Source organism: Cynocephalus volans, chromosome 16, assembly GCF_027409185.1.
Source record: "Cynocephalus volans isolate mCynVol1 chromosome 16, mCynVol1.pri, whole genome shotgun sequence".
Lineage (NCBI taxonomy): Eukaryota > Metazoa > Chordata > Mammalia > Dermoptera > Cynocephalidae > Cynocephalus > Cynocephalus volans.
Genome location: NC_084475.1, coordinates 60,284,165 through 60,300,062, shown reverse-complemented (window position 1 = coordinate 60,300,062; position 15,898 = coordinate 60,284,165). Strand labels below are relative to the sequence as shown.

The following is a 15,898-nucleotide window of genomic DNA, read 5'->3' as shown; positions in this document are numbered from 1 at the left end:
TTTCTGCTTCCTTGTCAGCCATTGTTGTTGCCACTAGTTTTGTTTTTAGCCATTCTGATAGGTATGGAGTGATATCTCACTGTGGTTTTAATTTGCATTTCCCTAATGGCTAATGATGCTGAATATCTTTTATGTGCATATTTGTCATATGTACATTCTCTTCGGTGAAATGTCATTCATGTTTGAACACTTTCCAATTAAGACTGCTTTTTTTAACCATTAGGTTCTTTATATTCTAGACATGATATGCAGACATATTCTAAGTCAGATATGCAGTTTGCAAATACTTTCTCCCAATCTGTAGCTTTTCTTTTCATCTTTCACAGGATCTTTCATAGAGCAAAGTTTTTAACTTTGATGGAGTCCAACTTATCAATTTTTCTTTTTATGGATCATGGTTTTGATACCAAGTCTAAGAACTATTTATCTAGATCTAGATCCTGAAGATTTTTAAAGATTTTTTTCCAGAAGTTTTACAGTAGTGCATTTTATATTTAAGTCTGTGATACACTTCGAGTTAATTTTTGTATAAGGTGGGAGACTTAAGTCAAAATCCATTTGGGATTTTTTGCCCACGGATGTCCCACGGCTCCATCTCCATTACTGAACAGGCTATCTTTCCTACAATACATTGCTTTTGCACCTTTGTCAAAATCAGCTGGGTATATTTGTAAGGATCTGTTCTGGTTTCTCTATTCTGTTTCACTGAGCTACATGTCTGTGCCTCCAACAATACCACACAATCTTAATTATTGTAGTTATGTAATTAATTTAGAAATTGGGTAGGCTGATTCCTCCTGCTTTCTTATTCATTGCTATTCTAGTTCCTTTGCCTTTTAATGTACATTTTGGAATAATCTTGTCTACATTATATAATCTTGCTAAAATTTTGATAGAAATTACCTCAAGCCTGTATATCAGTTTGGGGAAAATGACATCTTTACTGTATTGAGTCTTCCAATCCATGAACACTGTATGTCTATTTATCTTCTTTAATTTAGATCTTCTTTACTTTTTTCCAACAGAGTTTTATAGTTTCCAGGACACAACCCTGCTATGTTTTGTTATATTTATACCTAATTATTTTGGTTTTCTTGTGAGGGATGGTAAATGACTCTGTATTTTTAATTTCAGTGTTCACTGCTAGCATATAGAAATATAGTTGCTTTCTGTATAACCCGTGACCTTGCTAAACTTATATATTAGTTCTAGGATTTTTTTTTTTTTTTTTAACTTCTGTACATTCCTGGGGATTCTCTACATAGACAATAATTTCAATAATTTCATCTGCAGATAGGGACACATTTTATTTCTTCCTTCCCAATCAGTATGCCTCATATTTCCTTTTCTTGCATTATTACACAGGGTAGAACTTCTAGCACTATATTAAATAAGGGTGGTGAAAGCAGGTTTTCAGATGATGAGTAATGTTTAGATGAAACCTGGTCATTTTTGTATTGCGTTACAAGACTTTGGGTCTTATGTAAACCTTCTGTTGTAGCTGGCTTTCTCTGAAACCACTCAGCCATGGGAGCAGGGAGGTGTTACCTTGTTACTACCCAGCAGAGGCAGAAGTCCAGGTCCCCACTTGACTTTCTTTCTTACCCAAGTAGGCGGCTCCTCATTACTGCTGGGCAGGAGTGGGGGTTGTGGCTCTCCACACGGTCTCTCCACTGACACCTCCATGGGAATGGCCTCGTTACCCCTGGGAGGTGGAAAGCCTTCTCTAACATCACCCAGAGGGGAGAGGAAGGGGAGTACTGTAGGATGAAGGTAGAACGCCCGGCTCCCCATGTGGTCTACACAGCATGCCCTGGAGGGGATGAAAATCCTCATCTTCTTGACATCACCTCCACGGGGGCCTTGGGGTATTTCTCCTTCCAGTCTGGCCAGGCGGGAAGTCTGGGCTTCCCACTCAGCCTTTGCTGGTGTGGGTGCTTATGGACCACAGTGTTGTCTGTGGTGTCTGGCTAGAGTAGAGCAGTATTTTCTAAAAGTTTCTGTCCTGCTCTGCTGCCCCCTCCCTGGTCCTTTTGCTGGAGACAGCAGGGTTTCAGTGGGGGCTTTTTTTTTTTTTGGTACTTGTTGTCATTTCTTGGTACCTGGCTTCTTCAGCACCAAGTTTGAGATTTATGAGGCAAAAAGAAAACCCAATGAATTCATCATTGCGTTGTTCCTCAGTTTCCAAGGTCCTGAGCCAGTCTGCTTTCTCCTCTCTTCAGTCTTCTTACGTGTATGTTATATATAATGTACCGGGTTTTTAGTTGTACTCAGCGGGAAGAATAGGGAAAAGTACAACCATGTCATCCATGCCGTCCTCCTGGAAGTGGAAGTTCCGTGCAGGTTAGTTTTTAATGGGCCTTTATCAGCTGAGGATAAAATATAGCACTCTATGCTCATGACCACAAAATACAATGAGAAGATTCATTTATTGAGCACCTTGGGGAAATAAGGGTCCACATGAGACCATTTCCATGTACCTAAAACTTAATCTTTTGTAAGTCAAATGGATTTAATTTTGTTTTAACCATTTTGTAGACGGGATGTTCTACAATGGCATTCACTCTTCTCTGCCTCTACTAACTGTGAAGAAGACTTGATTCCGAAATGCCCTCTGGAGTCTTATTCTTGCTTTTCGTACTGTGTGTTCTCTCCCTTATCTCTTTCCCCTTCCTTCCTGCTGGCAGTGTCACACAAGCTCATGCTAGAAGCTGTCCCTCTTTCTTTCTCCTGTCCCATTTTACTTGCCTTCTAGGATAGGTCAGTAAGCTCACTAGAACCACGTTTAAGGGCGGAAACCTGAATGAGGTTCTGAGGAGCTCGCATCTGAGTAGGTGCACAGGCTCTCCATATTTATGTTGACTACTTGGGGTCCTTTCGCCTTATTTCATCCAGATTCCGTGCACTTGAGATTATGTGTGACGTGATGTGAGGACGGCTGGTTTAGTACGATAATGATTTCTGAGCATAACAAATGCAGGGCGATGAAGGGGGAAGGGAGTTGGAACGACACTGAACCGACATCGGCACGTTTACCTTACCTCCCCACCTGTAAGCAGCTACCAGCTCTCACTCCAGATCTACTCTAACTCATCTGATGCCACCAGCATCTCTGGCTGGACTAGTTATTGCCCAGTCTAACTGGTCCCCTCGCTCTACTCTTCCCTCATTACGGTCTCTTCTTCCGGCAGCCAGAATGATCTTTCTAAAACAGGAATCAGATCATATAACTTTTCTGCTTAGATTTTCCAGTGCAGTTAGAACAAAATTTCAAGCTCCTTTTCATGACTAACTGTTCCCTACACGTTAAGGCTCAGCGGTCTACCGCTTCTACCTCACTGAGACCTCATGCCGCATCAGTCACTGTGCTCCAGCACACTGGCCTTCTTCCCTTCCTCCAACAAAGCCAGCCCTCTGCCCCGCTGTACCCTGTCCCTGACACCTCTGCCCATAGACCTCTGCGTAGCTCTCTTCTTCTGGTCACTGGGGTCTCCATGCAAACCACACCTCCTAGTGAGGCCTTTCCTAACCACCCCACCCACAGCATGCCCCCTTTCACTCCCCTGCCAGGCATTATGTATCTCATTGCCAAACTAATTTTTTTCATAAGCACTGTATAACTATCAGAATTTATTTTCTATACTTGCGTGTTTTCTATATCCTCCCTCTCTTGTACCTTACCATGTAATCTCCATAAAAACAGGAATTGCATCTTTCTTCTTCTCTTCTTTATTCCTACCACCTAGTCCCAGCATATAGTAGGTCCTCAAAAATGTCTATTAAATGAAAATATGTGTGTGTATGGTGTGCTATGTGAAATTTAACAAATAAATAAAAATAAAAGTTTAAATATAAAAAAATTTTAAATATTTAAATAAAAATGTTATCATCTGATTTTTTTTTTTTTTTTTGTAACAACCCTGAGAGGCAGGCAGGTAAAATATTATTACCTTTTACACAGTGAGGAACTTAGGCTCAGAAAATCTCCATGGTTTGTCCAAGGCCACAGAGCCAGCAAGTAATAGGGCTGAAATGGACCCCAGACCTTTGACATAAAGTCCAAAGCTTGTCACAGGGGGACCCAAATCCTTGTCTGCAGACTGACTGTCTCAGAATTCCCAGGACACTTGTTAAAAACAGAATCTGTCCTGCTATAGTACAAGAGTTGCCTCACTGTGTTATAAAAACAACTGTGCCAATAGGGAAAATGAGGTTAGGGACTGGAGAGTTTTAGACTCACAATTACCAAGTTATTTTTCCTACAGGAATTTTAATAATAAAGGTGGTTTTTATAGCTGCAAGTGTATAGCTATAAAATTCAAATGTCACTGAATTAAATCCAGCCCTTAATTAATTATATTGAGCTTTTGCTGAAAAGTAATGGCCTTTTTTCCTGTCAGTAAAGGTGCTGTTGTTAGCATGGGCTACTTATTACCTTCATGATCCATTGTTAAGACAAAGTACAAAGTTACCCAAGTATTTATAATCTATAGAAATTTCTAATAAATGCAATGTTTCTTAATCAATCCACCATCTTATGTAAAAAATTCTTATATATATTCTTATACATATATTTAATAGTAATAATCATGCTAATATGAATTAGGTACCACAGCCAGGCATGAATAGGAGTTGGGGGGGGGGAGTTGTATGTATTTTTGATTCCCACACTAGATCTACTAAATTTGCGTCTCATAGTGGGGGGGAGTGGAAGCTATAATCTCTATTTTTGACAAATTCCTAGGTGATTCTGATATGCAGCCAGGTTTGATAGTGAGTGCATTGCCCTCTTAGTTTTTCTTTAGCTGATTCTTCTGCTTCCTGCTGAGATACTTCTTTCGAGATACCACTAGTTCTGTATTAGATTTTTTTCAATTTGGAGATCTTATTTTAATGGCCAACTGAAAAAAAAAATCAACATTTGCCTATTTTAGATCACTTGATCCCCTAATAATTGAGTACTGCTATATGAGGACTGCCATGTGATGCCAGTGCCTATGTTTGTGTGTGTGATTACAATCACATTGATATTAACTAGTACTAGTTTAATTATAGAAGTTAACTAAGAGGAAAAGAATGAAGATGCAAAGAAGGAGTGAAATGATAAATTATATGTTTGTGCTAAGAGAATGCTAAAAGAAGGTCATGGCTTACTGTACCAGAAAGGCCTGCAGAATATGCAAAACAGAAAAAAGGTGCCAGGAGAAAGAAGTCATCAGCATTGAGCTCTCCCCAGCACGAGCTGCACCTCAGCAGTCAGTCCCACCCACATATGTGTTGCGAGGAGCCACTGAGTTTCAGCAAGTCAGCATCAGCCCACAGATTAAATTACTATTCACTTATGGAAATTCGTAGGGTTTATAGATTATTCTTTCATTTAATCTGTACATGTATTTGTGTTATAGTTGAATGAGAGCTATGCATAGAAGGAAATTATGCACAGTTTTCTATCTGTATGAATTTAAGAAAGATAAGGAAATGGAAATAAATGCAAGCTTTTCAATTTGTCTGGCCTCATAGGAAGAAATCAAGCCCCTCCGAGAGTGTCAGATCCAGAAACAGAAGCAGTAAGAGAGTCATTTTTGCTCAGTTCCTTTAGACCACCTCATACCCTTTAGCTTTTGAATTATGGTTGCTGCTAAAAGTAATAAGTAACAGGGGAAATAGAGCCTCACCAGTAAGCAAGGGCAGCCCTCGTACAAAGGGTGAACTTGAAGTGTAGCTAAAACTTGTATGTCAGCACCCAAGGATGTGAAGACGATCAGGAAGGAGTGCAACTTTGTGATGGCTTTAAAACAGAGGTGTTTGGCAAACCAGGCACTGTCCTGATCCCAAATGAGGAATACCTCTGGAGACACAGGCAGGGACAGGTGAGCAGTCCTGGGAACAAATGCTCAGAAACACATTCCTGTGCATAGTCAGGTCTCTCTCCCTCATGTGTGACTCTGGGTAAAATCAAAACCTAGTGGGAAAATATCTGGACATACAAGGGTACTTCAGAAAGTTCACGGGGAAATGGAATTAAAAGACATGAATCTTTCCATGAACTTTTTGAAGACCCCTCATATGTGCTTGAAAAATATCTTTGGCTCAGTATAAAGGTGATTGAGAGATGAACCAGAAGTTTTTTTTGTTTTTAATGAATCCAAAGGCAGGCAGCATTGTAAGTAACTTTTTCTCAGAGCTCAATCCCAGGTCTCTGCTAGCAGAAACTTTGTTTGAAATGCCATGATGCTTTCTATTTCTAAAAGTCATGGCAGAGACTGACTTACTATTAACCAAGCCCTTTTCCTTTTCTTCCTAGGCACACAGCTAGGTCATTGTCAACCTCTTTGAAGTTAGGCATGGACATGGAGCTGAGTTCTAGCAGACAGAACAGGAACAGAATTGAAGGGTGCCACTTCTTGGTCTGAACTACAAAATCTCTCTTGTGCAATTCTTTGTTTTAGATTTTATATGAGGAAGAAATAAACTATCATATTTAGCCATCATATATTTATAGATGTGTTTGCTACAGCAGCTAGCAAGTGCTAAATAACCAGGTTTAATGAATATTTGCTGACTCACTGAAGAATGAATGAATCAAATGGGTCTTCTTTCAATTCTTCTAACATATTTGAAAATGATTTTTCCCTAACTTTAGCCCTCAAAACCAAATTATACTTGAAAGACTTCAGATTCTCACTGTTGAGCAAGAGGCAATCAAGGCTAGGAAGTGTACACGAACAGTCATTCGCAAGAAGAATAGAGATTTGTTGAAGATGACTGGGAAACAGAGCCATGACAGAAACAAAGACTGCAGGGGGCAGGTTTGGAGATTACCTGAGAGCTCCAGAAAGGACACATCAATGGCAAATAGGTTTGAGATTCTGAAGCCAGATATAGTGAGTGGCAGAGTCTTTCTGGAGTACTGTTCAGATACAGATTCTGGGTTACATTCATCAGGACTGAGAGGCAAAAATGCACGATGGACTAGTGATGCCTGCAGTGGGCATTGGCATGAGAAGTGGCAGCCTGCAGGTCAGGTGTCCTTTCTCCATCACTTAACAGCTAAGTGACCTTAGGCAAGTGATTGAATCTCTCTGTGCCTTAGTTCTCTACTTCTACAGTTGCCAAGAGGAATAATTAATGCATGAAAAGCTATTAGAACAATGCCTTAGCACTGCATGGGGCTTCAATAAATGGTAGCTATCACTGCATTATCTCTGCTGCAACACAATGAGAAAACACTTTGAGGAGCAATGCTGGGAACTTCTGATAAACTGAAAAAATACAGATAAAGGAAAAGATTAGAGAAATAAAAGAGGAAGAAGGTAAGAAGAGAGGGAAAAAATCTGTTAGTGAGAAGGAACTAAACTGCTTCTATTTTTAAGAACTCTTAGGGTTTCAGTATAATTAGAAGAAATAATTTAAATATGATGGATTCTCCCTAAACTGGTATCAGTTGCTGGATAGAAGCAGAGACCTTAAAAGTCATACTGCGTCTGGCTTTGTTGGAGACCTGAAAAAAGTATCACAGAAGCTATACAACATACCAGGCTGACTCACTCGTGACCCCACAACTGTTCAAGAAAATAGTTGCGATATCTATGGCAGACCCAAATCTCAATTTAAGAGAAAGGTGAAGAAGACAGTGATGCCTACTAATTACAATATTTGAATATACAACAATATTTGAGTATAAGGCAATATTTCAGTATAAAGCAATGAAGTGTTATAAATTTCACATATTTTCCACACCTAAAACTAAGTAAACTATACTTAATCCAGATTTAACCAGAGCATAATGCCTTGTAATGAGTGAGTATATCACAGCAATATCTTGAGAAATCCCAGCCTCTGCCTAACTGCAATTGTGAGAGGTCTCTCCCCAGGGCCACTGGAGTTACTTCTGCAAGAACTCTCTGAAATAAAGCATTTAAGATTCATGAGTTAAATAAAATTTAAGGGACCAACATCAGCATGAACCCATGAAAGCCCTTTTAAATACCAATAACATCTTACACATCTAACATTAGTAATAATGGATACTGACTATCAAGGTCCAGTTACTATTCTTTGCTGGCCAGAAACTCTTCAGGATCTTGCTCCCTGGCATTTTCAACAAGAGTTGTATTAACATGCATGATTTTTTCTTAAGCTAGTTCTTCCAAATGCCTTACACAGTTTACAGCTCAGGAATTTTTAACTCCTTGCTGTCCTTCTGTCTTTCTGACAAGGTCTCCTCCACTTCTACCTCTGGCCCCCTGCATCACCATTTGACCTTTCAGTCAACTCTACTGACCCTATGCCCTTTGTCCTTACCAGTCACCTGAGAACTTTTCCTCTCATCTGGTATTTTTTCAAGACTTCACCGTACTTCTTCTTTGCCATCTATTCTTCTATTCCCCAAAAGGCAAATGGAGTCAACTTTCAGTGTTAAAATTTCAGGGAAGGGGATTTTATAGTGGGTATTGGTGGGTGGTGATTGCTGTCTGTTATTTGCATGCAAGAGATTCATTGAACTCTTAGGTCTAAGAGAAACCCAGGAATGTGTCTATTTAAATCCCCTCTATTTACAATTGGGAAGCAGATTTATAGTTCTGAATTCACTTCTAAAGTTGGTAATGAGGCAAATACTTTTCCTAGAATCTTACTTATTCTGTTATTATAGTAAGCATCCTTTTTAGTAATAGCAAAAATATGTTTCTATCCCATCCAAATTATTACATGGTTTTAGTTGGTGTAATCTAATCAAATAAGCTGTAATTATACTTTGAGTAACACTCTGACTCTATCTGGGAAATGAGTTATAATATATGAGCAGAGATACTAAAAATGAAAATATTTAACCAGACGTAACCTCCAAGCTATATTCAGAGCATAAACATGGTTAGCCCCAAATTTGAATTAGTTGGGTTCAGTGAAAAATAAGGAGTTCTTTTTATTTTCTAATTTTTTTATGTGCATTGTTTAAAAAAATTTTTTGGGGGGGGGGTGGGCTTCTCTGGAAAAATTAGAAGGTCTAGCAACATTAAATTGTGTTATTCTTTGGCAACAGTCAGATTAAAATAAGCTGTGCCCTTCAGACAAGTTGTGGTAGGCAGAATAATGACCTTCTAAAGATGTCCATGTCCTAATCCCTGGAACCTGTGATGTGGCAAAAGGTAATTAAGTTTGCAGGTGGAATTAAGGTTGCTAATCAGCTGAATTTAAAATAGGGAGATTATCTTGAGTTATTTAATGGGGCCTAGTGTAATTGCATGAGCTCTCGAAATCAGAACAGGGAGACAGAAGAACAGGTTAGAGGCAGCAGGAGAAGAACTCAGCCCACCATTGCTGGCTCTGAAGATGCAGGAAGAGTCCTAGAGCCAAGGAATGCAGTGGCTTCCAGAAGCTGTGCAGCCACTTTGGAACACAGTTGGCAGTGTCTTAAAAAGTCAAACATAAATGTGCCTATGACCCAGAAATTTTACTCTTAGATACACATACTAAAGAAAAATGAAACATATGTCCACATAAAAACTTGTACATGAATCTTTATAGAAGTATTATTTATAATAGCCAAAAAGCAGAAATAATCCAAATGTCCATCACCTGATGAATAGGAGAGTCAAATGTGATCTGTCCACACAATAGGATATTATTCTACCATAGAAGGAATAACATTCCATAGAAATGGATCATTCAGCTATAAAAAGGAGCACAGCACACATGCTGCAACATGAATCTTGAAAACATTATTATTATGCGAAGTGAAAGAAGTCAGTAACAAAGGACCATGTACTGCATGATTCCATTTATATGAAATGTCCAGAATAGGTGGATTTATGGAGATAGAAAGAATACTTGTGGTTGCACAGGGCTGGGGGAAATGCGGAGATCAGGGAGTGATAGCTAAGGGGGGTGGAGTTTATTTTGGGGACAATGAAAATGTTCTAAAATTGAGTGTGGTTAGGGACGTATCGCTCTGAATGTACTAAAAGCCAGTATATTGTGAACTCTAAGTGGCTGAGTTGTACAGTATGTGAATTACACCTTGATAAAACTGTTAAAACCAAAAAAACACCCTAGATTACAGTGATGGTTACACAGCTATATGTTTGCTGAATAAATCTCTGAACTGCAGACTCACAATGGGTGAATTTTATGATATGTAAATTATATCTCAATAAAACTGAAAAATAGTTTTAACCTGATCTAACCTTTTTTTGGTCATTCAGGGTTAACACTGTGACTACTAATTAATTATCTTGCACAAAAAATGAGGAGAAATTGGAATTTCTTTGCCCTTGAAATTCAGTTTGGTTGGTGTGCCTTTAGTATAAATATTGCAGTGCCCTTAAGACCTAAGGAAGTGGGTAGGGCTTAGACTACCCTTTCCTGAACATTCCCAGGCTGCATGCCTTCCCTTTCTTATCCTTGTTTCTGTGACTATTCTCTTTAGATACATAGATTTTTTTTTTTGCTAATGCCAGTATGTTAGGTTACTACCATTACTTCTTCTAATTATTTAATTGAAGTTGATGACTCCTCAGGGGAACAAGGCTTTACAGTCCTGTCACAAAGTCCTTTGCATGCTCCACTGCAGAGTCTTGGACAAGGACCCCATGCTAAGTACAGCCATGTGATGCTGGAGCTTCTTCTGAAACCAAGGACATGGCACATCCCACTTCCTGTTCCACCACCCATCCTTCCTGAGTTCCATCAGATAGATGTGGGAATTGCTTTTTCAGGACTGAGATGGGCTAGCTTGGGCCATTTGTGCTTCCTTGTTTCCTGCAGTCTACTGGAGAGCTGAGTAAGTTGGGTTCTCCTGCTATACTCTCATCCATTTTATGCAAGTTCTATAAAAGCCTGGAGTCTTTGGTGGGCATTCCACACATTTGTATGTACTGAGGAAAACTTAAGGGTCTTGGCTACTCAGTATTCCTTCAGATAATGAGGTCCTGTTGATGGCAGCTTGAATCAGTCAATGGCTGTTACCACGTGGCTAAGAGAACCGTCAGGAACACAGTGAAACCTGTCTACTTTTCCCTTTGGTCTAGTGCACTGGAGCAAATTTCCCTTTGTCAGCCTTTGCCAGTGGCGACAAGGCCCTCTCTGAGCCTAACTTTCTATAAGGCAAAACCCTCCTTTGGTTAAGAGAACTGCTGGCTGAAAAAATCAGAAATGCCCATTTATAATGACTTACATTATGAAAAGTTTACACAATTGTTTGTCTTTTATTGCAGCTACTAAATCATGATGGGGAGGGACAGAAAAAGCAGATTTCAAAAAACAACTGCATTTTATTTTAATTTTCCCAGTGACGTTTCTGTGATCTCTTTATTAGACACAATATGTGTCAGCTATTAAACTCATAAAACAGCAGAAAAACATGCCAGGAAAAGAGAAATATTTTCTGTCTCTCTCTTCTTGTGAAAATTTCAGATGAGCTCATCTGTGTGCTCTCCTTTCAATGAAAGACACACTCATCCCTCACCCCTCATCTTCTCATTTTCCATTGATGATGTCAGGCAGTCCTTACAGTATCTCTTTTGTGATCTTATAAAATCAGTGACAACCAAAAACGTTTCCCTTTTGCCTATGATTTCATCAGTGGTCTACACATGGAGAGGACTTAATCTGCATTGGTAAGTAGAGCTAAACTCCACTGATTCAGATGGAAGCAATTTGCCAGGAAACTACTGCTTTCCTTCAAAACCTTGCCTACACCACTCAGGTTTGGAAGGTTTCTGGAGCAACTTGGCTGAGTGCTGAATCTTACTCTCTCATCTCTGTGCTTACCTCTGTACATCAGAAACTCTTCTTTACCTAGCCCTGTTTATATCTGGACACAAAGTAATCAGTACTTCAAAATGTTAGGTATATGACATTTTGGTGACATTCTTATATCTGCAATCCTCCCTCCACTGTAAGCTACTCTTCTCTACACTCTGAGCAGTGAAACAGGCATCCACGTAAGTAAATTTAAGAGAGAAGAATTTTGTGCCACTGTGTTTACATGGCTGTGAGTTTCCTGGGCTGCCCCAGAGAGGTAGATAGGGAAACATTGGCCATCTGCAGGCTGAGAGACACCTGTAAGGTACTGTCAAATCTCTGAGGCTTAGGAGAGAAAATCAACACATAATGGATGAATTTGGAGAGAAGCAAAAAAGCAGGAAAGAATATTTTACAGGTCAAAACAGGGCAAATTAAGGACAGTTTGGTTGTATTAGTATGCCTAAAACTTAATGGTGTTTACATGTTTAAAGAAAAATCATGTAGTGAGAAAGCAATGGAACTGAGATGAATGAATCAGAGGCAGAATCAGCAACACACTGAATCTAGCGAATGGAGCAAACTCAATGGGAGAGGTCTTGCTGTGGGCCAGGGGGAGTTCATCAGGCCTGTGACCCACATGAAATATTCCTCCTCATAAGCCACCTCCCCTCCTCTGAATCCAGGTGCCCTGAGCACTTTCCAGATGGCTAATTCAGCTTTCCCAGTTGTCACTGAGACATGGGTTTGTGAGCATTCTGCTGTCTGGAAAGCGGTCTCCCCTACTGTAAAAATAAGTTGGCTTCTGTTTTACATATTATCCTCCCACAGAAAATAATAATGGCTAACAAATATTGAGTGCTTGCTATATGTCAGGCACAATTATAAGCATTTTATATGAATGAATACATTCAATCTCCACCAGAACCCTCTGAGTCAGGTACTATTATCACCATTTTACAGATGAAGAAACTGAGTCAGTGAGTGTAAAGAAGTGGCTCACGTTTACACAGCTTAGGAGGTGACAGCCAGGACTCAAACCTTGAGCCTGAGGCCCCAGAGCCCACAGGCTTGACTGCCATGCTATGTACATTCTTGTGGGTCAATATAAGCAAACTTCCCTGCATCTGTCAATACAGCTACTCCAGCAAGATCAAAGCCCATACTCTCCCTGCAGAATCATGGGGACAGCTGAGTATCTTAAACCTCAAAAACAGTTTTTTCCTCTTTGGCCTACATTTATACTAAAGTTCAGGCAAAAACTCTGTAATTTCTTTAAAAGTACAGCAACACTGAGATTTACTATGAGGATTTGATGGCAAGTGAACTGAAACAGTTTCTAAGTTCAGACTTGAAAGATATCAGTGTTAAGACTTATACTAAAAAAAACGTGGAAGTAAAGTTGGGCTAATATTTTACACATCCCAGAATTTTTCCCAGGATGTGTTTTATTCTAGAAATGCTAGAGAAAGAAAAGGAAGCTAATATTTATTGAATGTGGACAATGGCTTTTTCACACATGCAATCTTATTTAACCTTACAGCAACTCTGTAAAATAGTATTAATTTCATTTTCACAAATGAACTGAGACTCAATGAGGTTATATACTTCGTTCAAGTTCATATAGCTAATAAGCAGTATAACTGGTGCTTGACATCCATTTCCCCCTCTAAATTTACGTTATGTTTAGGTTACACCTTATCTACATCTGAGCAGGATCTCGATGCACATATTTGCAGTAAACTGTAACTATTTCTCAATTCTGTGTGGCCACATATCCATCTCTTGCCTTCATGAGTCTATAACCACCATGAAGCACAAAACTCAGGTTTTATTTATTGCTATGCCTCCCACAACACTTGGCAGAAGGTATGCTCAGAACAGTAGCAGGCGAGCCTCCTACGACTGGGAGAGCAGACATTGGCACAGCTGTGGATGATAATCCCAGGTAAAGATGCAAATACAATCTTAAGACAACATGCACATTCTGAGCCTTTACTTTTAGAGGGACTTCTTGACAGACCTGCCAGCAGACCTGAACAAACCCCAGAAGCTGTAGAATGAGGACGCAGCTCCCTAAGCCCTGGGTGTGGCGTTTGTGATCATTCTTCATCGGTCACCCCCTGTCCCCCCCGCTTCCCTGGTGCCTCTTTGGCTGCTCTCTCTTCCCTGGCTTTGAACCTGTTGGCAGCCTCCAATAGCTCCTCTTCAAAGAGCCGAAGACAAGCCTGATGTTACAATTGCCTTGCTGAATTCCAGACAGGTTTCCATTAATCGTATTAAATTCGGGTGAACAAAGGGTATTTAGTCTGTGACAGAGCTGAACCGTATCTGGCTAAATATAAATGAGAGAGTTAATCCTGTAAGAGTCACTATTTGCCAGCAATTGGAAGGATGTCAGCAGTGCCCTTGCTAAAACAGGTTGGAGGATGGACGGCGGATGAGATTTAACAAGATTGGTGCTGAGCATCTGGACTCTGTATAGAGCGGGGAATAAAGATTGCAACTGGAATACATTAGAGGAACAGCAAACGCTTTCTTCACAAAACATAGGCATTAGTAGTGTCAGTCTGTAATTCACCCAGGGCCCCTTAGCGTGCCTTCTCCATTGCTGACTTTCATCTTCCCTGCAGAGCTGCCTGCTGAAGGTCCCTTCTCAGATCAGCCTTAGGTCAGGGGGGCAGAAATACTGTTGCAAAACAGATAGGCAGGGGAGTAGCACGTGTGACTGGAGTACAGTGTGACAACATAATCCCTGCATGGACAGATGAGGTCAGTGTGGGGTGATGTTGACTTTTCTAGCATCTACTGAATCATCCGAAATTATCATCCGAGAAGCAATTGAAGAGAATAAATACAAACACATGCAGCACACCGCCACAGAGACTGTGTGATTCAGCTCTGAGAAAAAGGATCTTATTCTGGTGGTATCAGTGCAGAAGTGGAGGGAACAAGGAGCCGGGAGGTAGGAGACCTCAGTTTGCTTCCTCTCCCTGCCACTAACTGAGCACCTGTGTGACCTCAGGTTGCCTGGCCTCTGAGAAATGAGGGCACTGGTCCAGCTGGTACCTAAGGTCTCTTTCAGTTTCAAAGGCACAGATTTGTCCTATGTAAAAGAGGTTTTATAAAAGTACATTACCATAGACCACAACCTTGGGAGACATACTCCGAGTTGCAAAGTTCTTAAGTCACCATGTGTAGAATGTTTTGTTTAACTTCTATGGATAAAGGCAAAGTGTTGGCAGGTGCATTAGAGGAAGAGGTTGAAACAAAGCAGAATCAGAGAGAAGTTCTGGGGAACTCTCCTTCAAGCCATGAATTCCAGTTACCTGTGGGTCTTAAAGTCTTCTTTACAACAAGTAGAATAAGGAGAAGTGACAAGATCCCAAAAGAGCATTCAAAAACCACAGTTCACAATTCATGTTCCCCAACATGCTACTTACTTGCACACATCATCTTGGCTCATGTTGTTCTCTCTGCATCAAATATTTCTCCCATCTCTGCTTATCAAAATTTCACTCACTCCAGCTCTAAAGTCTCCCTGAAAGGAACTGGTCTTGCACACTCTTTGGTCATCAGTTACTTCTGTAACTTGACACATTGTAGGTACTCACTCAATAAGGGTTTCTGGATTGAACTGAACAGGGATTTTCAGGTTACCTGCTAAGGTGACAGCAATGGAGACAGAGTCATATCCCAAAGCATTTGTGGCATTGCAGGTGTAGAAACCCACATCCGCTTCCACTGGTGCCAAGATCTGTAAGGAATCATCTGGCTGGAGAATAATCCTAGAGCAACAGAAAAGAAATGTAGACCTGGTCAAGTTAGCTGACTTTTTTTGGCTTTCAATACTGTTAAGGCAGGAAGGAACCTCAGGGTATATTCAAGACCCTGTTTTAACAACAGAGACAGACAAGCTACAAGGACATTCAGGAACCGAAGCTCCCTTGCCACTTTGATTGGTATGATTCTGATAGCAGTCCCAAATAAGGAGATTTTTAAAGGTTTTTGATTACTTGATCTAAATGCTGCAGTTGCAGCAGACAACATATGTACACTGAATACACTTAGGCACTTTGGGGTTGGAGGGGATGCTAGAACAAATGGTACAGATAGGTTTGGAGAAGGCTTATTAAGGAAAAGGGAAAGTTACAAA

The 15,898-nt window shown here is 40.2% G+C and overlaps 1 protein-coding gene across 1 annotated transcript in view; it reads right to left on the bottom strand.

Annotated features, from left to right (window-relative positions):
- The window catches only part of ADAMTSL1 (ADAMTS like 1), a 434,771-nt gene that overhangs the window by 80,269 nt on the left and 338,604 nt on the right, over nucleotides 1-15,898 (bottom strand). The window contains exon 20 of the mRNA XM_063080424.1: nucleotides 15,403-15,530. Within this exon, the coding sequence (XP_062936494.1) occupies nucleotides 15,403-15,530 (128 nt within the window). The remainder of the gene's footprint in view (nucleotides 1-15,402; nucleotides 15,531-15,898) is intronic.